The 23,639-nt window shown below is 34.4% G+C and overlaps 1 protein-coding gene across 1 annotated transcript; it reads right to left on the bottom strand.

Moving 5' to 3' along the window:
* Positions 1-13,846: 13,846 nt before the first annotated feature.
* Positions 13,847-23,284, bottom strand: LOC134705142 (hephaestin-like). Its single transcript, XM_063563895.1, has 9 exons — positions 23,238-23,284; positions 22,067-22,238; positions 21,239-21,504; positions 19,835-20,052; positions 18,863-18,983; positions 17,903-18,118; positions 16,734-16,953; positions 14,817-15,752; positions 13,847-13,931 (listed from the first exon to the last, which is right to left on the bottom strand). The coding sequence occupies exons 1-8, from the start codon at positions 23,266-23,268 to the stop codon at positions 14,828-14,830; spliced, it is 2,169 nt and encodes a 722-aa protein (XP_063419965.1). The 5' UTR covers positions 23,269-23,284; the 3' UTR covers positions 13,847-13,931; positions 14,817-14,827.
* Between the last annotated feature and the right edge of the window lie 355 nt (positions 23,285-23,639).

Here is a 23,639-nt window from a genome sequence, read left to right as displayed (position 1 = left end):
AATCTCAATGTTCATATAACCCCACTATGAAGGCTATATTATTCTTCAATTATCTAAAAATCTATTTTATTGTACAAAAACTTTCATATTAAAAAAATTCACCATGTCCATAATGCGTAACTGAACTTCTAACTGTGTATTGCTACCTTATCGTTTTTGGTTTCAACCTTATCGGTAAATTAAAGCACTCAAAGTCCGCGTACACCACGAAAGAGACTCTCATCGAATGGGTGGTGTTGACAAAGGTCAGCTGGTATTTCCCTTTTTTGGCAACTCGATCTTGACTGCCTTACGGTTGACGCAACACTCTTTGTTGGTCTCCAGGACTTTCTTGCTATAAAAGTGTTTCGAGCACCTGTAGCCTTCGATCAGCAATAAGTTGAGTTCTCTCTCCCGCTGTTTACCAACGTTTGAAATGTGCAGCGGGTATACTTCACTATCATCTATTCTAGATGCAGTAACCGCCAGGGTGGAATTGGCCTTCTCAAATTCATTAATATCCTTTTTTCTGCCTATTTTTCACATTGATTACAGTCTTCTTGGCTTTGATCCACACCGGCTAATCAATGTACTAGGACTCACCCAGCGGTCGGTGTTTGTTAATATTGACTTGAAGTTTTACAATTGCCTTCGATGTCCAGCCCTTTTTTCAGAGGTGCACTATGCAATCTTTTCTCCGATCTTTTCATCCATCTCCCTAGGCCTAGGTTTCAAGCAAGTCCGTGGTTAAGGTGAAAATCTGGTTTCCCGAGTGAAAGTGTCCCTCGTTCTCATCATCCATCTTACCTGTTTGGTTAATTTTCACTGTGCAGCATTACATTGACTTTTTGATCCTTTTTATCCTTTCAAAGCACAATCGTCTATAAGTTCCACCCTTGACATCCGAGAGACCTCAAGGTAGGTCGTCACATCCATGTCAATAATGGGGTCATTTTTCAAGTAGTTTTAAAAATACCTTCTTCAGTGGACAAATGGTGGATGTATGTACCTCAATTTTATCCCCAATGGCTTTCCTATCTTCTCTGAATTTTCCTGTAACTTCTCCAGTAGTTGATCTGTCCACATCCTGCTAACACCTATCAACTCATCCTTTTTGGCCTGGGTGATAATATCCTTCCTCGTATAGGGTTGGGACAAAGCTCAAATAATGTTGATCTTCGTTTCGATCAACTGAACCAACTGATCCTTCCTCATCCGGGAGTACCATCGGAGGTGGTTCATTTTGGCAATACCTCACAGGGCATTAACGTTTTCAACAACTAATTCCAGCTATTTTAAGCTATAGGATCCATGTCTTTATCCTAACCATCCAAATAAAATCATTTTAGGTCACCCAAAACAACTACTAGTATCCCCAATTCAATGGGTTTTCAAAAAGTATAAAATTCGTGGTAATCATAGCCGGTGCGCCTGGTTTTTTCATCCCAAAACTCACAATTTGCAGAGCTCAATTGGTCTCTCTCTTTGCCAAGACGGTGGTCAGCTGCTTGTTTAATCTCTCACAATCCCAATTGGGGACAGTTGCCCCCTTCCAACATAAGGTTATAATTTTTGCCTACCTATTAACTAGATGTCTGCTTAATATTAGGCAGATTGAAAGATCAGGGGGGTATCGCCATAGCCCTGTGCCCTTTGTCCTAAAATTTTGAGAATTTTTAGCTGAAAAGTGACAACATAAGCCCTCCATAGATTTCGAATATGACAATATATCAAATATCAAACTGGCACTTTGGGCGCTCCGCAAACATAAAAGACAGGAAGTATACCCAAATTCCTTTTAGTCACGTTTGTATCTACATGTTGACTAAATGTCTGCTTAATATTATTGTCCTAGAATTTCGATAATTTTTAGCTGAAAAGTGACAATATAAGCCCTCCATAGATATCGAATATAACAAAATTCTGGGAAATCCTTCCAATACAATCTTTCTATATACAGAGTCAATGATTTGATTGAATTTTATTGACAATGAAAGACCAGGGGGGTCTCACACTCATTTAAGCGGTCTCAGGTAGGTTTTCACTGTATATTTTGAATATCCAACTGGCACTTTGGGCGCTCCGTAAACATGAAAGACAGGAAGTGTACCCAAATTCCTTTTAGTCACGTTGGTATCTACCTATTGACTAGATGTCTGCTTAATATTAGGCAGATTGAACGATCAGGGGGCTATCACCATTGCCCTGTGCCCTTTGTCCTAAAATTTTGATAATTTTTAACTGAAAAGTGACAATATAAGCCCTCCATAGATATCGAATATAACAATATTCTGGGAAATCCTTCTAATACAACCTTTATGTATACAGAGTCTATGAGTGTATTAAATTTTATGGACATTGAATGACCAGGGGGGTCTCACACTCATTCAAGCGGTCTCAGGTAGGTTTTCACTGTATATTTTGAATATCCAACTGGCACTTTGGGCGCTCCGTAAACATAGAAGACAGGAAGAGTACCCAAATTCCTTTTAGTTACGTGTGTATCTACCTATTGACTAAATGTCTGTCAAATATTAGAAAGATTGAGAGATCAGGGGGCTCTCACCATTACCCTGTGCCCTTTGTCCTAAAATTTTGATAATTTTTAACTGAAAATTGACAATATAAGCCCTCCAAAGATTTCGAATATAACAATATTCTGGGAAATCCTTTTAATACAACCTTTATATATACAGAGTCTATAAGTTAATCAAATTTTATGGACATTGAATGACCAGGGGGGTCTCACACTCATTTAAGCGGTCTCAGGTAGGTTTTCACTGTATATTTTGAATATCCAACTGGCACTTTGGGCGCTCCGTAAACATGAAAGACAGGAAGTGTACCCAAATTACTTTTAGTCACGTTTGTATCTACCTATTGACTAGATGTCTGCTTAATATTAGGCAGATTGAACGATCAGGGGGCTATCACCATTGCCCTGTGCCCTTTGTCCTAAAATTTTGATAATTTTTAACTGAAAAGTGACAATATAAGCCCTCCATAGATATCGAATATAACAATATTCTGGGAAATCCTTCTAATACAACCTTTATATATACAGAGTCTATAAGTGCATCAAATTTTATTGACATTGAATGACCAGGGGGGTCTCACACTCATTTAAGCGGTCTCAGGTAGGTTTTCACTGTATATTTTGAATATCCAACTAGCACTTTGGGCGCTCCGTAAACATAAAAGACATGAAGTGTACCCAAATTCCTTTTAGTCACGTTTGTATCTACCTATTGACTAGATGTCTGCTTAATATTAGGCAGATTGAACGATCAGGGGGCTATCACCATTGCCCTGTGCCCTTTGTCCTAAAATTTTGATAATTTTTAACTGAAAAGTGACAATATAAGCCCTCCATAGATATCGAATATAACAATATTCTGGGAAATCCTTCTAATACAACCTTTATATTTACAGAGTATATAAGTGTATCAAATTTTATTGACATTGAATGACCAGGGGGGTCTCACACTCATTTAAGCGGTCTCAGGTAGGTTTTCACTGTATATTTTGAATATCCAACTGGCACTTTGGGCGCTCCGTAAACATAAAAGACATGAAGTGTACCAAAATTCCTTTTAGTCACGTTTGTATCTACCTATTGACTAGATGCCTGCTTAATATTAGGCAGATTGAACGATCAGGGGGCTATCACCATTGCCCTGTGCCCTTTGTCCTAAAAATTTGATAATTTTTAACTGAAAAGTGACAATATAAGCCCTCCATAGATATCGAATATAACAATATTCTGGGAAATCCTTCTAATACAACCTTTATATATACAGAGTCTATAAGTGTATCAAATTTTATTGACATTGAATGACCAGGGGGGTCTCACACTCATTTAAGCGGTCTCAGGTAGGTTTTCACTGTATATTTTGAATATCCAACTGGCACTTTGGGCGCTCCGTAAACATAAAAGACATGAAGTGTACCAAAATTCCTTTTAGTCACGTTTGTATCTACCTATTGACTAGATGCCTGCTTAATATTAGGCAGATTGAACGATCAGGGGGCTATCACCATTGCCCTGTGCCCTTTGTCCTAAAATTTTGATAATTTTTAACTGAAAAGTGACAATATAAGCCCTCCAAAGATTTCGAATATAACAATATTCTGGGAAATCCTTCTAATACAACCTTTATATATACAGAGTCTATAAGTGTATCAAATTTTATGGACATTGAATGACCAGGGGGTCTCACACTCATTTAAGCGGTCTCAGGTAGGTTTTCACTGTATATTTTGAATATCCAACTGGCACTTTGGGCGCTCCGTACACATAAAAGACATGAAGTGTACCCAAATTCCTTTTAGTCACGTTTGTATCTACCTATTGACTAGATGTCTGCTTAATATTAGGCAGATTGAACGATCAGGGGGCTATCACCATTGCCCTGTGCCCTTTGTCCTAAAATTTTGATAATTTTTAACTGAAAAAAGACAATATAAGCCCTCCAAAGATTTCGAATATAACAATATTCTGGGAAATCCTTCTAATACAACCTTTATATATACAGAGTCTATAAGTTAATCAAATTTTATGGACATTGAATGACCAGGGGGGTCTCACACTCATTTAAGCGGTCTCAGGTAGGTTTTCACTGTATATTTTGAATATCCAACTGGCACTTTGGGCGCTCCGTAAACATGAAAGACAGGAAGTGTACCCAAATTCCTTTTAGTCACGTTTGTATCTACCTATTGACTAGATGTCTGCTTAATATTAGGCAGATTGAACGATCAGGGGGCTATCACCATTGCCCTGTGCCCTTTGTCCTAAAATTTTGATAATTTTTAACTGAAAAGTGACAATATAAGCCCTCCATAGATATCGAATATAACAATATATTCGGAAATCCTTCTAATACTACCTTTATATATACAGAGTCTATAAGTTAATCAAATTTTATGGACATTGAATGACCCGGGGGTCTCACACTCATTTAAGCGGTCTCAGGTAGGTTTTCACTGTATATTTTGAATATCCAATTGGCACTTTGGTCGCTCCGTAAACATGAAAGACAGGAAGTGTACCCAAATTCCTTTTAGTCACGTTTGTATCTACCTATTGACTAGATGTCTGCTTAATATTAGGCAGATTGAACGATCAGGGGGCTATCACCATTGCCCTGTGCCCTTTGTCCTAAAATTTTGATAATTTTTAACTGAAAAATGACAATATAAGCCCTCCATAGATATCGAATATAACAATATTCTGGGAAATCCTTCTAATACAACCTTTATATTTACAGAGTATATAAGTGTATCAAATTTTATGGACATTGAATGACCAGGGGGGTCTCACACTCATTTAAGCGGTCTCAGGTAGGTTTTCACTGTATATTTTGAATATCCAACTGGCACTTTGGGCGCTCCGTAAACATGAAAGACATGAAGTGTACCCAAATTCCTTTTAGTCACGTTTGTATCTACCTATTGACTAGATGTCTGCCTAATATTAGGCAGATTGAACGATCAGGGGGCTATCACCATTGCCCTGTGCCCTTTGTCCTAAAAATTTGATAATTTTTAACTGAAAAGTGACAATATAAGCCCTCCATAGATATCGAATATAACAATATTCTGGGAAATCCTTCTAATACAACCTTTATATATACAGAGTCTATAAGTGTATCAAATTTTATTGACATTGAATGACCAGGGGGGTCTCACACTCATTTAAGCGGTCTCAGGTAGGTTTTCACTGTATATTTTGAATATCCAACTGGCACTTTGGGCGCTCCGTAAACATAAAAGACATGAAGTGTACCAAAATTCCTTTTAGTCACGTTTGTATCTACCTATTGACTAGATGCCTGCTTAATATTAGGCAGATTGAACGATCAGGGGGCTATCACCATTGCCCTGTGCCCTTTGTCCTAAAATTTTGATAATTTTTAACTGAAAAGTGACAATATAAGCCCTCCAAAGATTTCGAATATAACAATATTCTGGGAAATCCTTCTAATACAACCTTTATATATACAGAGTCTATAAGTGTATCAAATTTTATGGACATTGAATGACCAGGGGGGTCTCACACTCATTTAAGCGGTCTCAGGTAGGTTTTCACTGTATATTTTGAATATCCAACTGGCACTTTGGGCGCTCCGTACACATAAAAGACATGAAGTGTACCCAAATTCCTTTTAGTCACGTTTGTATCTACCTATTGACTAGATGTCTGCTTAATATTAGGCAGATTGAACGATCAGGGGGCTATCACCATTGCCCTGTGCCCTTTGTCCTAAAATTTTGATAATTTTTAACTGAAAAGTGACAATATAAGCCCTCCAAAGATTTCGAATATAACAATATTCTGGGAAATCCTTCTAATACAACCTTTATATATACAGAGTCTATAAGTTAATCAAATTTTATGGACATTGAATGACCAGGGGGGTCTCACACTCATTTAAGCGGTCTCAGGTAGGTTTTCACTGTATATTTTGAATATCCAACTGGCACTTTGGGCGCTCCGTAAACATGAAAGACAGGAAGTGTACCCAAATTCCTTTTAGTCACGTTTGTATCTACCTATTGACTAGATGTCTGCTTAATATTAGGCAGATTGAACGATCAGGGGGCTATCACCATTGCCCTGTGCCCTTTGTCCTAAAATTTTGATAATTTTTAACTGAAAAGTGACAATATAAGCCCTCCATAGATATCGAATATAACAATATATTCGGAAATCCTTCTAATACTACCTTTATATATACAGAGTCTATAAGTTAATCAAATTTTATGGACATTGAATGACCAGGGGGGTCTCACACTCATTTAAGCGGTCTCAGGTAGGTTTTCACTGTATATTTTGAATATCCAATTGGCACTTTGGGCGTTCCGTAAACATGAAAGACAGGAAGTGTACCCAAATTCCTTTTAGTCACGTTTGTATCTACCTATTGACTAGATGTCTGCTTAATATTAGGCAGATTGAACGATCAGAGGGCTATCACCATTGCCCTGTGCCCTTTGTCCTAAAATTTTGATAATTTTTAACTGAAAAGTGACAATATAAGCCCTCCATAGATATCGAATATAACAATATTCTGGGAAATCCTTCTAATACAACCTTTATATTTACAGAGTATATAAGTGTATCAAATTTTATGGACATTGAATGACCAGGGGGGTCTCACACTCATTTAAGCGGTCTCAGGTAGGTTTTCACTGTATATTTTGAATATCCAACTGGCACTTTGGGCGCTCCGTAAACATGAAAGACAGGAAGTGTACCCAAAGTCCTTTTAGTCACGTTTGTATCTACCTATTGACTAAATGTCTGTTAAATATTAGAAAGATTGAGAGATCAGGGGGCTCTCACCATCACCCTGTGCCCTTTGTCCTAAAATTTGGACATTTTTTGACTGAAAAGTGACAATCTTAGCGCTCCGTAGATATTGAAGATGACGTTTTTCTGTACAATCCATCTAATACAATCTTTATATATACAGAGTCAATGATTTGATTGAATTTTATTGACAATGAAAGACCAGGGGGGTCTCAGCCTCATTTAAGCGGTCTCGGGTAGGTTTTCGCTATATATTTTGAATATCCAACTGGCACTTTTGGCGCTCCGTAAACATAGAAGACAGGAAGTGTACCCAAAGTCCTTTTAGTCACGTTTGTATCTACCTATTGACTAAATGTGTTAAATATTAGAAAGATTGAGAGATCAGGGGGCTCTCGCCATCACCCTGTGCCCTTTGTCCTAAAATTTGGACATTTTTTGACTGAAAAGTGACAATCTTAGCGCTCCGTAGATATTGAAGATGACGTTTTTCTGTACAATCCATCTAATACAATCTTTATATATACAGAGTCAATGATTTGATTGAATTTTATTGACAATGAAAGACCAGGGGGGTCTCAGCCTCATTTAAGCGGTCTCGGGTAGGTTTTCGCTATATATTTTGAATATCCAACTGGCACTTTGGGCGCTCCGTAAACATAGAAGACAGGAAGTGTACCCAAAGTCCTTTTAGTCACGTTTGTATCTACCTATTGACTAAATGTCTGTTAAATATTAGAAAGATTGAGAGATCAGGGGGCTCTCGCCATCACCCTGTGCCCTTTGTCCTAAAATTTGGACATTTTTTGACTGAAAAGTGACAATCTTAGCGCTCCGTAGATATTGAAGATGACGTTTTTCTGTACAATCCATCTAATACAATCTTTATATATACAGAGTCAATGATTTGATTGAATTTTATTGACAATGAAAGACCAGGGGGGTCTCAGCCTCATTTAAGCGGTCTCGGGTAGGTTTTCGCTATATATTTTGAATATCCAACTGGCACTTTGGGCGCTCCGTAAACATAGAAGACAGGAAGTGTACCCAAAGTCCTTTTAGTCACGTTTGTATCTACCTATTGACTAAATGTCTGTTAAATATTAGAAAGATTGAGAGATCAGGGGGCTCTCGCCATCACCCTGTGCCCTTTGTCCTAAAATTTGGACATTTTTTGACTGAAAAGTGACAATCTTAGCGCTCCGTAGATATTGAAGATGACGTTTTTCTGTACAATCCATCTAATACAATCTTTATATATACAGAGTCAATGATTTGATTGAATTTTATTGACAATGAAAGACCAGGGGGGTCTCAGCCTCATTTAAGCGGTCTCGGGTAGGTTTTCGCTATATATTTTGAATATCCAACTGGCACTTTGGGCGCTCCGTAAACATAGAAGACAGGAAGTGTACCCAAAGTCCTTTTAGTCACGTTTGTATCTACCTATTGACTAAATGTCTGTTAAATATTAGAAAGATTGAGAGATCAGGGGGCTCTCGCCATCACCCTGTGCCCTTTGTCCTAAAATTTGGACATTTTTTGACTGAAAAGTGACAATCTTAGCGCTCCGTAGATATTGAAGATGACGTTTTTCTGTACAATCCATCTAATACAATCTTTATATATACAGAGTCAATGATTTGATTGAATTTTATTGACAATGAAAGACCAGGGGGGTCTCAGCCTCATTTAAGCGGTCTCGGGTAGGTTTTCGCTATATATTTTGAATATCCAACTGGCACTTTGGGCGCTCCGTAAACATAGAAGACAGGAAGTGTACCCAAAGTCCTTTTAGTCACGTTTGTATCTACCTATTGACTAAATGTCTGTTAAATATTAGAAAGATTGAGAGATCAGGGGGCTCTCGCCATCACCCTGTGCCCTTTGTCCTAAAATTTGGACATTTTTTGACTGAAAAGTGACAATCTTAGCGCTCCGTAGATATTGAAGATGACGTTTTTCTGTACAATCCATCTAATACAATCTTTATATATACAGAGTCAATGATTTGATTGAATTTTATTGACAATGAAAGACCAGGGGGGTCTCAGCCTCATTTAAGCGGTCTCGGGTAGGTTTTCGCTATATATTTTGAATATCCAACTGGCACTTTGGGCGCTCCGTAAACATAGAAGACAGGAAGTGTACCCAAAGTCCTTTTAGTCACGTTTGTATCTACCTATTGACTAAATGTCTGTTAAATATTAGAAAGATTGAGAGATCAGGGGGCTCTCGCCATCACCCTGTGCCCTTTGTCCTAAAATTTGGACATTTTTTGACTGAAAAGTGACAATCTTAGCGCTCCGTAGATATTGAAGATGACGTTTTTCTGTACAATCCATCTAATACAATCTTTATATATACAGAGTCAATGATTTGATTGAATTTTATTGACAATGAAAGACCAGGGGGGTCTCAGCCTCATTTAAGCGGTCTCGGGTAGGTTTTCGCTATATATTTTGAATATCCAACTGGCACTTTGGGCGCTCCGTAAACATAGAAGACAGGAAGTGTACCCAAAGTCCTTTTAGTCACGTTTGTATCTACCTATTGACTAAATGTCTGTTAAATATTAGAAAGATTGAGAGATCAGGGGGCTCTCGCCATCACCCTGTGCCCTTTGTCCTAAAATTTGGACATTTTTTGACTGAAATTGTTGTTTAGGCTTTCCATATATATCTATTTATAGTTAAAAATATTTCTAGAGTTATTGGTTTTTCTTTTTGTCGTATGAAACATTATACACAAAAGTACATCTTTGAAGTCGTTTTTATGACAAAACTCTTTATTACATACAGACAAATAAGTCGCACGGAAAAGGGTTTATATTCGAGGACAACGAGAAATTGCGACAGCTTGAAAAGGTCATTTAATGATTCCTACGTATGATCTTATCAGTCCTTTTGACTATGAAAATCGTGTTTTTTATGATTTCCAGTATTTAATTTTCTTGTGATTTTTCACTAAATTTTGAATATCAAACTGGCTGCTAGCAGCTGGTTGGATATTGAATATCGAATAACGAATAACGAACCGGCTGCTAACTTCACATACATTATGATCTTTCTTATTTTAATGTCAAATTAGAGATTTCCCCCAATTTTCACGGTCTACTGAACATAGAAAATGATAGTGCGGATGGGGCACCCGTGAAGTGGGGACACATTCTTGTTTTAATTGCTTCTATGGTTAATTACGTTCGATTTTGTCAGTTTTTATTAATTTCCCCTTATCGAATTTACCTTGAAGTTCGGTACTTATAATGATTTACATCCACTGACAAACTTATGAAGACAAACAATTTCAAACAAACCAAATTTCAGTATCATAATGTTTTTCTTTTTTTAGCTTCTATCACGTAGATGTACTTAATAAAGTACATCACCCTCGTATCCATATCTGGTAGTGGTATTATCCGTCATTTTATGTTTCCATTTTTATGCCCCACCTACGATAGTAGAGGGGCATTATGTTTTCTGGTCTGTGCCTCCGTTCGTTCGTTCGTCCGTCTGTGCGTCCGTTCGCTTCAGGTTAAAGTTTTTGGTCAAGGTAGTTTTTGATGAAGTTAAAGTTACATCAACTTGAAACTTAGTACACATGTTCACTATGATATGATCTTTCTAATTTTAATTTCAAATTAAAGTTTTTACCCCCAATTTCACGGTCCACTGAACACAGAAAATAATAGTGCGAGTGGGGCATCCGTGTACTATGGACACATTCTTGTTTTAAAATGATACGAGTTAAACTCTTTTATTTCAACTCCAATTTTTCGTTAACTGGTTTGATTGGGGACTTAGTTCAAATGTTATCATTTAGATATTATCAACATTTCGTTGATATATTTCAATACTTTTTTTTTTGAATAAATCGATTTTTATACGACCGCAAAAATACTTTTAGTTTTCGCACTCTTACTTTAGTAAAATTGAATGGAAATCTATGAAATTTTAACACAAGGTTTATGACCACAAAAGGAAGGTTGAAATTGGTTTTGGGAGTTTTGGTTCGAACTGTTTAGGAATTAGGGGCCAAAAAGGGCTCAAATAAGCATTTTTCTTGGTTTTCGCGCCATAACTTTAGTATAAGTTAAAAGAAATCTACGAAATTTAAACACAAGGTTTATGACCATAAAAGGGAGGTTGGGATTGATTTTGGGAGTTTTGGTCCCAACCGTTTAGGAATAAGGGGCCTAAAGGGTCCAAAGTTAAACTTTTTTGTTTGATTTCATAAAAAAAAGAATAATTGGGGTTCTTTGATAAGCCGAATCTTACTGTATGTAGATTCATAATTCTTGGTCCCATTTTCAAATTGGTCTACATTAAGGTCCAAAGGGTCCAAAATTAAACTTAGTTTGATTGTAACTAAAATGAATCGTTGGGGTTCTTTGATATGCTGAATCTAAAAATGTACTTCGATTTTTGATCATTGGTCCAGTTTTCAAGTTGGCAAAAATCGGGGTCCCAAATTAAACTTTGTTTGATTTCATCAAAAATTGAATAATTGGGGTTCTTTGATATGCCAAATCTAACTGTGTATGTAGATTCTTAATTTTTGGTCCCGTTTTCAAATTGGTCTACATTAAAGTCCAAAGGGTTCAAAATTTAATTAAGCTTGATTTTAACAAAAAATGAATTATTGGGCTTCTTTTATATGCTGAATCTAAACATGTACTTAGATTTTTGATTATTGGCCAAGTTTTCAAGTTGGTCCAAATCAGGATCCAAAATTATCATTTTAAGTATTGTACAATAGCAAGAAATTTTCAATTGCATAGTATTCAGCAATAGCAAGAAATCTTCAATTGCACAGTATTGTGCAATAGCAAGAAATTTTCAATTGCACAGTATTGCGCAATAGCAAGAAATTTTCAATTGCACAGTATTGGGCAATGGCAAGTATTTTCAATTGCACAGAATTGCGCAATGGCAAGAAATATCTAATTGCACAATATTGTGCAAAAGCAAGAAATTTTCAATATTCTTTGAAAATTTAAGTTATCTTTTTTTGTCCAGAATAGTAGTTGAATCAACTTAAATCATTGTTTTATACAATGTACAATGTATATTCTCTTTTACTACCAACTGATAAATTAAAACAATCTTTACCATTCAGTGATAACAAGCACTTTTTTACATTTTAATATTTTATGATGTATTTAAATGAGTAGTTAGTGTTAGGGGCCATTAGACATTTGAATTGAGATCAGTTTTGGAATAAGGGAAAGGGGGATGTGATTTTTTTTTTATTAATATTCAACAGCATAGTAAATTGCTCAAGACAAAACAAAATATTTAAGTTCATTAGACCACATTCACTCTGTGTCAGAAACCTATGCTGTGTCAACTATTTAATCACAATCCAAATTTAGAGCTGAATCCAGCTTGAATGTTGTGTCCATACTTGCCCCAACCGTTCAGGGTTCAACCTCGGCGGTCGTATAAAGCTGCGCCCTGCGGAGCATCTGGTTTCTAAATCACTCAGTAAATTCTTTCTTTTATTATGCCGCTGTTCAATTTAGTTTTATTATCTGTTTGTGCTTGTCCTTGGTTTAAAGAAGTGCAAGACCTCATAAACATGTTTACAGTACACGAAACCAAAAACATGCAGTTGAGTGCAGCTTATTTCTTTTCATTGAAATATTTGAAACATTATAACCTCATTATTCAATCCATCGCGTGCCAACTCTCCAAACTTTAAAAGATCTTATTCTGATGATGTCAAAAGAGTTTACCAAAACCAAACAATTGAGGTAAAGAGGAAGGGACTGTGAATATTACAATTGGGACAAATCCGTCGTCATGGATCTGTGTTACAGATATTTCATACATCCACTCCATTCTTTAGAGATTATTAACATAAGTGTCTCGTTCTACTAATGATGTTTCATCTAGTTAAGGACTTCATATGTTATATAAAAACAATCATGAAAGATAATAGGTCCTTAATTGAATACTTCAGACGTGAGTTTCGTCCACATAAGATTTATTTTTGTTATTCTCGTGGGATCTTGTCTGATGCTTGTTCCGTTTCTGTGTGTGTTACATTTCAGTGTTGTGTCGTTGATCTCCTCTTATATCTAAATTAATGCGTTTCCCTCGGTTTTAGTTTGTTGCCCCGATTTTGTTTTTTGTCCATGGATTTATGAGTTTTGGAATTTTGGATCTTCAATGCTCTTCAACTTTGTACTTGTTTGGCTTTATAAATATTTTGATATGAGCGTCACTGATGAGTCTTATGTAGACGAAACGCGTGTCCGACGTACTAAATTATAATCCTGATACCTTTGATAGCTATTGAACAGCGGTATACTACTGTTGCCTTTATTTATCACTGCGTTCAAGTCAAAAGAGTTGAAAGACCAAATGAAATTACAAAATTTAAGAAGCAGCAATAACCAGCAATTCCAACAAGATTGCTAGAATTAGAGTTTACTCCTCAATGTCTGTGTGAAGAGTGTAAACAAGGATTAACACGTTTTAAGAACAGTGTTTTTAGGAAATGACAGCGATTTGCTTCAACTAATAAAAGTCAACTTTTTATACAATAATTTTATTCCAAAGATATTTGTATTTCATACTCTTGGTGTCATTTGTTAAGGTTTTCGACTGCTTAAATGCGGACTTGTCAATACCTACAAAAACAAATAGAAGATACAAATGATTATGATAGTATATATACAATATTAGGTCAATGTTAAAAAAATATTAACATTTTTGTTTTATTTTGACTATTTCTACGATAATAAAAGAAAAACATAAATATCTTTAAAGGGAAATAACTCCAATAACGAGTATAATGAGAATCTACAATATTTGAGGATTTTGTGTGGCTGATTATAAGCTCGTTTTGAAGTTTATATCTATTTGTAACATATATAACAGGTCATAAAATAATATGCAATAAAAGGGAAAAATCGCCATGGAAGGACAATAACTTTTATAAGGAATCAGCTAACAATTTCTGACATCATGTTGACTTATTTGTAGATCTCGGCTCTCTGATCATTTTTGCTGTTTTAAGTTTTTGTTTATCTGTTGTAATTTTCTAGACAATAGCAAACATTTTATTTAATTGTAAAAGTTTATCCTTCAAGAACAATAACTCCTTTTAATAAATTGTTTGACAGTTTTAAAATAAATGAAATGCAGTTAGAGCTTCAAAATTTGAACATTTTGTTTTTGAATTTTGTACCTAGTCTAAAGACAAAATCAAAACTTGCATACTCCATCAGAATATAAAAACAGTGTTGCATCTAATGAGAAACCTAGGTCGATGCTCTAAAAGGTCGTTTATTTGTTTTAGCAATCATACGACGTTTTTCAAATTTATTTACTGAGACTTAAGGATAAGTGTTCAATTTGGCAGTCGAATCATATTTTTACTTTTTTACGCTGGTTTTGTCAAATAATCAATTATACATTAGTTAGGTTTTTACTTTTGCTCTAATCGGTTATTAGTAATATATATGTATCTACATTTATCTTGTATCTTAATATATATCAATTTATAATGTTACCTAAAGTGAATTTATGGCACAGGATCTTTGGTGATGGTATACGTCGCCATTGCACCTTTCCACATATTTGCACCTACATGGTCACTCAATAGCCATACACTGGCATGGTTAGCCAGCATTTCTGCTGTATAATAGGTTCCTGCTTCACTACTGATGACACTTGTGCGTTTGGTGTTACCAAACACATTCATGGTTAGTGCTTGGCCATTGAATTTTACGGAGTGTTGAGATTGTTTGTCCCCAGTTGACATAATATACCAGGAAACCTGTTCTCCGATAGAAATATTCATTGCAGGTGTATTGAAATACATGAAACCATTGATTGCGTGCATTTGGTTTGATTCGACAAAAACAGGATCCTTACAATCTTGTCGTCCAGGTGCGTATAAGTGAGTGTTTAACTTGAAAAAGTGACTTTTTGTTTCATCGTAGGTCTCAAAGTTTAGAGCAAACTCACGATCAACATTATCAGTCCTATAACCATCTTTATCAAGTACGCCTTTTCTACAAACTATCAAAGGTCCGAAAAGGCCAGTATTCGAGTCTTTTAGAGGATTAGTTGTAGAATCATAGGATCGTCCAACGCAATTCGGGTCAAACGGACCAGGTCCTGATCTTTCTGGAACATACCATCTAAACGTTGTAGTTTTACCAGGTGGAACTCCATTTTCTGCCTGCGTACGAACCATGTGGTTATCGCCTTTAAGATTTCTCATATTAATTGTATTTGGAAACTTAACCATATTCTTATATACTATTTCAAGAGTATCGCCAACTTGAACTCGAACAAATGGTCCCATAGTTCCCAGATGGTAATCCCTGAAACTTCGTTTAACTAAATGCTTGAATGAAGCGTCGGTAAATTCTCTGTAAACCGCTTTGATATATTTTGTTCCAATAAATTTCTTAGTGTCCCTTACATACAAATGACCATCTCTGAAATATAAAAAAAAAACTTTATCGCAGGAATATGTTTGTGTTAAAAGATATTTCTTCATGATTCTATTCACTTACTACGGTTTTCAATATCTCTAAAACATTAACTCATATGAATAAGAACTTGGATAAATGTGAAGCAATATGACAAAAAAGGACAACATTATTCACAAATCAATGTAAGGATAAAACTAGTGAACAGTAAAATCACATAAATACTGAACTCGGAGGAAAATTCAAAACGGAAGGTCCCTGATCAAAAGGTAAAATCAAAAGCTCAAACACTTCAAATGCACGAAACAACTGTCATATTCCTGACTTGGTACAGTCATCTTCTTATATAGAAAATGGTGGATCAAACTTGGTTTTATAGCTAGCCAAACTTCTCACTTGTATAACAGTCGTATAAAATTTAATTATATTGGCAACAAAACAAATAGGTAAAAATGTCAAAAATAAACATATAAAAACGCGATGGTCTAATTGGAAATACTTGTTTATTTCTGTAGCGAAGCATCAAATCTTTTCTAACAATTACAACTCAATACTAAGATTTAATGAGAGACATTTATTAATATAAGAAATATTATTTTCTTTGACTTGGGTCGAAAAATATATATGTATAAAAGACGATGTGGTATGATTGCCAATGAGACAACGTCTAGTTCTTTATGTATATTTTTATTAAATCTACTAATAAAATGAAAGTTGTACAGACTTATCTTTTTGAGGTTTAAGTTATATCTATACGCCAAGAGCGTTTCGTCTACATAAGACTCATCAGTGACGCTCAGATCAAAACAATTAAACAAATACAAAGTTGAAGAGCACTTAGCACCCAAAATTCCAAAACGTTGTGCCAAATAAGTCATCTATGCCATATGATAGAAAATCCTTGGTAATTCGAAAAATTCAATACTTTTGTAGACAGGAAATTTATAAAAGTTACCATATAAATGATATTCATTAAAATTGTCTCACGTGTTTGGATCCTGAAGATCTTCCAGTGTGACAGGGTGAATTTTTCTTTCAGCATATTCCCATTCCACATCTACAGCAGCTATGTAATATCTCCATAGTTTACCACCTGACTGTATTGACTTTGGTACATAGGATTTGATTCCACAGTCTTTAACAGTATATGTAGCGATCATTCCATCTTCTTGTAAGTTTGTCTGACCACTCTTTATCAACCAAACCCCTAATTATTGAAACATGCAACTGACATGTTAAAATGTTAAATATATACTATGGACATTTTAAAACAAACTGCATTTCAGAACGGCAATATTCTGGAAATGAATCCCGAAAACTTTAAATATTTGGTTTTGTTTGAATCAACTTTTTGAAGTAAAATCATTTAAGTGGAGAACAGAAAGTTAAGATCTACTAAAAGTGAAAAAGTTAATTTAATAAATTCTTCTATAAGCAATTTGTCTTACAATCTATAAAGGAGTGCTTTGGTTTTTTTCATGTTTTATGACATTTTTATTGCGGAAATAGTTAAAGATCATATTTCAATATTTGTTAACGAACTTATCAGAATGAATGTTATCCCTCTTTTGTCTGACAAAAATTTTCTTCTTCAAAGATTGAGAAGCAGGATAAAATATTTTTAGACCCTCATTTAAAGAACGTGGCTGTCCCCCCAATGCTTTCTTAAAACGCAATGATTGAAAGGAAATCCTTATATGTATATAATTACTGGTGATCCACCTTTTAAAAAAAATTCACCATTGGTTCACTAAATGCTTTTATTCTACCTCTTCTGCTTCATATCCAATACGACAAGCTAGAAAAAGCTTTGTAGTAGTTTATATTATATAGAACATCGTGTGAGATATAATTTATTGGTGGCGTTTTACATAAGTCAGAGTTCGTATTTTTTTTCCAGGTCAAAGCTAGTACATTTTTAAAAAGATACATTTGATTTGTCATTCGATTGAAGTCAGCATGATGAACCAATTCACAAGACTAAACCAGCAATTTTTAGAAAATCATTTTTTTTCATCAGCTCAAAACGATTTCATTTTTTTTTTTAAATATAAGATTATATAATACAGAAATTTACAAGAACTTCTCATAAAATTGTAACAGATATTAAGTTGACTACTTTGTGTTGCAGTGCATTTGTTATTCCTCTTTCTTACCAACATTGTCCGGTGTCATGGTAACTGTGACTGCCTCGCCATTCCCAACAGTTAGAGCATCGACAGTTTGTCCATTATATCCCACACTGTTACCCTCAAAGATTATAGACTGATACATATCCCTACTCCCTGCAAATCCTAAAATACTGAAAAGGACCGTTTCGCCAGCACACATTTCTAGTCCTTTGACATTTCCATACTGCAAACCATTTATTGCTGTAAAAATATACGAATAAGAAATTTTTCAAAGTGTAGTTCTGCTTGTATTTTAGAATAAAAAGAAACAATAAATATTTAATTAGCTTGAATTTAATATTTTGACCTTTTTAGATAACGCATATTCTCATGTCAAACATTAAAGTTAAATATAGAATATTTATTTGTTGTCAATCAAATACACAGCTTTAACAAACAGGTATGGTCAAACAACTACAAAACACTTGCTCAGTTTTCCAAAGTGTTCATGATTTGTTTTGCTTTAATAACTTTTAGTGTATGACAAATCTCGGACATTAGATCAAAAATGGAAATGGTCAAATGGCATACTCTAGAAACAGTATCAGCTGTGGTGACACAGAAGATTTATGAGAGTATGCATACATTATTTTCTATGTTGTGTCATTTGTACTATTATTTGTCTGTTTGTCTTTTTATTTTCCATCCATGGCGTTGTCAGTTTATTTTTTATTAATGAGTTTGACTGTTCCTCTGGTATCTTTTACCCCTCTTTTAAGACTATCGTGTAATATTATACTAGTATCAAGTATGTTGTCTTTTTAACATTTTTAGCATGTATTTCTCACTCTGTACTTAAACACTGATTTGAAGAATAATCATGCATATGAATCACCAACGTAGGGATGAATATCTTGTTTTAGGAATGGATAAATCAGACATTTTAAAATGAACTAAGATTTTCTTAATTTGAGACATTTATATTCATATTTATTGGATATTTACCTGGAAATCGTGTCACTTTTGTTGGTCTATAAGGAGGATACATTCCTGTGTATTGATTTCCCAAACTTGTCTTCGTGTTGTAAACTGATGCTTGAAGGAAAAAGTGTTTGTCAAATCCGACCTACAAATTAAAATGAAACAGCACTACATACTGACTATAAATTGTTGATTACGAAACCTATTTCTAGCAGTGAAATGACATTTTACTTACTAGTAAAAGAAAAAGAAAACCAATACACAGAACCCGTTTTGTGTTTTATTTGGAAATAAAAGGGTAAAAATGATATCCCGCTATAAGTATTCGTAAAGCTGAAGTGGTTAGGGGATGAATGATAAACCACATCATATGGTAAAGCATGCTCTTATAAGTATTGATACAAAACATCAGAAAACTGTGTCGTTTTCTTGAAAAAATGCGACCAACCAAAATTTCATTCAATTGAAATAGATTAGTAAAAGTTAATTGACTAGTTGATGGAACATTGATATGTTACGCGTCATAAAGTAATGCATTCTTACGTCAAGCTGAATGCATAATGTTATAAGTTCTGATTTGGTTTTTTTATGGAAAAATTCGAAACATTTCATATATGGCAGGGAGGTTATGAGCAACAAATTTAAACATAGTACAATTTGCTCACTAAAAGCTTGATACAAAATTGCAAGAAGTTCTTATTTGTAATTTCTCAAACAAATTGAGCCATGATTTTATTGGAACGGTCACACATGGACGATCTTACAAATATACATATGCACAAACCTTCCTTCAGCAGGCATGCAAAATGTACATCTTAACCAAATGCAGTCTAGCGTAAAACCTCATTATTCATTTGTCGTCATTCTGGTACCTTCATCTTCGGAGATGGCGAGTTTATATGTTCATTTGATAGTAAAATAAAACTATAATTCTATCATTTCAAGGCATAAATTTACCAACTGTAAATTTCTATAAACACATTCTTTGATATTTACCTGTTTTCCGTCCCCATACAATCCTCCACGTTTACATATGGTCAATGGTCCTGTCAATCTGAAATTAACATCTTCAACATATCCTTCGCCTGCAGAATGATAGAAGGAGGAGAAACACTGCAGCCCGAGGTCAGTATTAGGCGCTACGTTATCTCGAATTACAAACCTATATAGTTTTGTCTCTCCTGGCTCGGTTAGACGACCACATAATTTTTTACCTAAAAAGATATATAAAGTTTGGACCCTTTAATATAGCGAGTAATTATTTTATTGTCTTCAATATGTTTTGTACAAACTATTTCTTTAAAAAAAATAATCAAGTCATGTCTTTATGTTCAATAAATACAGTGCCATCTGCATGTAAAGACGCCCCTTTTTAATGTTTGCAAGGTCCGCATACCACCTTTTAAAAGAGTAAATGCAAGTTCCTACTTAATATTATCTTTTATTCAAGTCCCAATGTAAAGTTAGCTCCCTCATATGTATTAAGCCTCATTCAATTTGATTTGTTTCATTCATTGATTAAATTATATATAAAAAAGAATATGTGGGTATGATTTTCAATGAAAAAAAGACCAAATGACACAGAAATTAACAACTGTAAGTGACTGTATGGTCTTCAACAATGAGCAAAGCCCATTTCGCATAGTCAGCTTCCAAGAGCCCGAAATGACAAATAAAAAACAATGAAAACGGTAAAACATACGACAAAATAATGAACAAAAAACAAATATTCAAAACAACATTAAACAAGAACCACTGAATCACAGGCTCCTGACTTCGGACAGGCTCGTAAAGAATGAGGTGGACAGTGCATGAATGGAATTTAGTAGGCTTTATTTTCAAGTTTTGAAACCATGAAGTTGCTATCGTTTTTTAGATTTTATAAAGAGCTAGACAGTGCCATAATCGCTCTTTTCAATGAAGTATTATACATACAAATTATATTTGGATACATCAACCATGCACACGAAGGCACTATTGGGGTGTATACAAATAACTTAATATGGAAATTTTCATGTTAATTCTAACATCTTATTTTTTGATTTGTCTACAATTGATACATAAAAAATATCAACTTATACAAGAAAAAAACCATTAAAAAGATAGTTATTGCGTTTTGCCCAATAGCCGCAACCAACCTTTTTAGATAAAGAAAAAAAATGAAATATACATATCTTACTTTTATTTTTTATTAAATTTAAATTATTAAAGGTGATATGCAACCCCTGGAAAAGGCAACCTGAGTCGATTTCTATAATTATTGATACATTCTTCTATGTTTAACTTTCCGACAACTGAAACATGCCTGATTAAGATGAAAATTGTTTCAGGAGCACTTTTGTGTGCTCTGAAATTATAATTTCATTTCGATCATGACAGACCTATTAAGTTATAACTTACTTTTTCTATCGTTTCTATATAAAATCCCTTCATATTTCTTTTCGATATCTATGCCTACAGGAACAAAAGATGCTTTTCGATTCTTTAATTTATTTTTCAATACAACTTCTAAAATGTCACCAACTTCCGCATACACGTGAGGTCCAAAGTCGCCAAAATGTTTTGTGTCTGCAGTTCTTGGGACAGGGGTTGTAAATGTTTCATCAGTATACTGGGTAAATCGGCCGTGGTGTATATTTCCTGCATTAATAAATTCTTGTTCTCGCCTGAAATAATGAAATTAAGTAAAAATGCGATATTGGTGATGACTCAATTTTATTAGAAGTTATAAGACATTTGTCAATGCTAATGCATCTACGTACCAAATATATTGACCTACGATTTCAGGTCCTCTTTAAACTGACCGACAAATAGTACAAGTAAAGAAAACAAAATATTTAAAGTCGATAAACAATGACCGAGGTGACGGGAATAAAGAATCTCTATGGAAATGAGATACGCCAAAGCTAATAAAACTGTATACCATATTACGACCTTCCACTAGTGTTTCTCCATAAAATGACCCTATCACAAACTAATACACTGTTGACGCCACCGCCGGAACTTCATACTTTTATCTCACCTTTTCACTCCAGAAAAGCAAGACACATATAAATAACTCTAATAGAATGTATATAAATGACAGAAAGTCATCGCACTGTCTTAACAATGAGCAAATCCAATACCGCAACAAACATATAAACAATGAAAAAACGTTGATTTAAATCGATAACGTAAGTAAAAACTTGTTAGTCATAGAAATATCAACATAATCAAATATTCACTTACTCTGCCCTTTCCTTTGTTAGCTGCCCTGCTCTAGCTAATATACCATTTGGTGTGGAGCAAGTTTCAATGTCTTCTGCTGCTATATAAAACCGAACAGTTTTACCAGAGGGTATTGTTGTAAGTGGTTTTATCCCTGGGCATTGGTTGACTTTCACAAATGCAAACATACCATCTAGAAGAAATAGTTTTAATTTCAACAGCAGACATGACATCTCTAGTTCATTATGAATTAACCGGTAACTTTGAATCGATGTTGACAATCTCGAGGAGTATAATTCATATTGAAATGTGACATTTAGGTTGATTTTTTTGTCAATTTAAATTCAAGTTTTAAAACAATTATGCATCGATAGCTAGAAGATGTTTCAATATGGCGAGTTATTGTTTTTTTATATACATATTTTGAATAATGAAGTGTTATAATTTTGATTATTGTATTTACTTCTTGCAAAGTGAAGACACAATGCATTTACAAAGTTATTCAATCCAAAGAATCAAGAAGCAGGTTGTGTCTTTTAACTTAGAAATAAACACGGATATACTAAACTTTATATCAAAACATTTATTTTTCAATATAATCTGCACTTTGAGACTTTTAATTTCGCTTAAAGGCAGCTACCACTAAAAGTACAAGAACTATTTTTAAAGTGAAATTGAATATTACAGGATCTGTATAAAGAACAATGTGTATGAGATATACAGACTTCTTTTGATGTCACTTACTAGTCAATACATTTAAACTAAAACAGCCATTTTGATCTTCACATCAACTGAAAAGTCTGATCGATAAATTGTCAACCTTTCTGTCAATTTTCTAATTTACCCACTGCGGTAAATTGAAGTACTGTTGTGAAAATTCGATTACAGTTGATGCAGAATGTTAATGAGCATTGAGGAACCGGCTTTTGACAGGTTTTGCCAAACACTGCTAATGTAAAGCTTTCCGGGAGTAGAAAATTCTTAGTATTTCGACAACATTTTATAAACAAACTATTTTTTTAATTATGATTTGGATGTAAATGTGAAGAGAAAAAATAGCAGCTACTGAAATGTCCGATAATCCAGTCAAAACCTTTTAGTTTTGTTATGTATTGTGTATTTCGCTTGTCTTGAGCATTCTACAAATTACTACTAGTATTTTAACAATGTAATTACAACTAAGTTTACTTACTTTCAAAGCTGTCCAGATTGGTATTTCCCATCAGCCAACGTCCAGTACCTTCTGGATTAACACTGATTACTTTAGCAATTCCAGGTTGTATACTGATTCCCTCAAATCTAGATCGGTAATAAAACGTGTTGTGTCATGTTATGTTATTTTTTTTAATCTATTTTTTTTTTTTAATAAAACGCATGCATTGATATTGAAAATTAACAAGATCTCGTAAATACATGTTTTGATTTCGATATTGATGTCTAAATGCCGTTTTAAAAAAGTCCCTGTTTTTCATGTATATTTCAATAAATACATTACTTAAATATTTTTGCAAAATTCCTTTCTTTAAGAGATAAAATTGCATTTCTCAGATATAAAATCAAACTATTTCTTAGAGTTAGTTTCAGCGTTTTGAAA

This window comes from Mytilus trossulus, chromosome 2 (assembly GCF_036588685.1).
Source record: "Mytilus trossulus isolate FHL-02 chromosome 2, PNRI_Mtr1.1.1.hap1, whole genome shotgun sequence".
NCBI lineage: Eukaryota > Metazoa > Mollusca > Bivalvia > Mytilida > Mytilidae > Mytilus > Mytilus trossulus.
This window is presented reverse-complemented; position numbering and strand designations above follow the sequence as displayed.

What these genes read in the sequence shown, in the direction of transcription:
- LOC134705142 (XM_063563895.1), bottom strand. Translation starts at nt 23,268, where the DNA reads ATGGGAAATACCAATCTGGACAGCTTTGAAA. An exon ending in CTAACAAAGGAAAGGGCAGA is followed by an intron (nt 21,505 to 22,066) that starts GTAAGTGAATAT and finishes TCATTATTTCAG; the next exon opens with GCGAGAACAAGAATTTATTA. An exon ending in GATCTTCAGGATCCAAACAC is followed by an intron (nt 15,753 to 16,733) that starts GTGAGACAATTT and finishes TTTATATTTCAG; the next exon opens with AGATGGTCATTTGTATGTAA.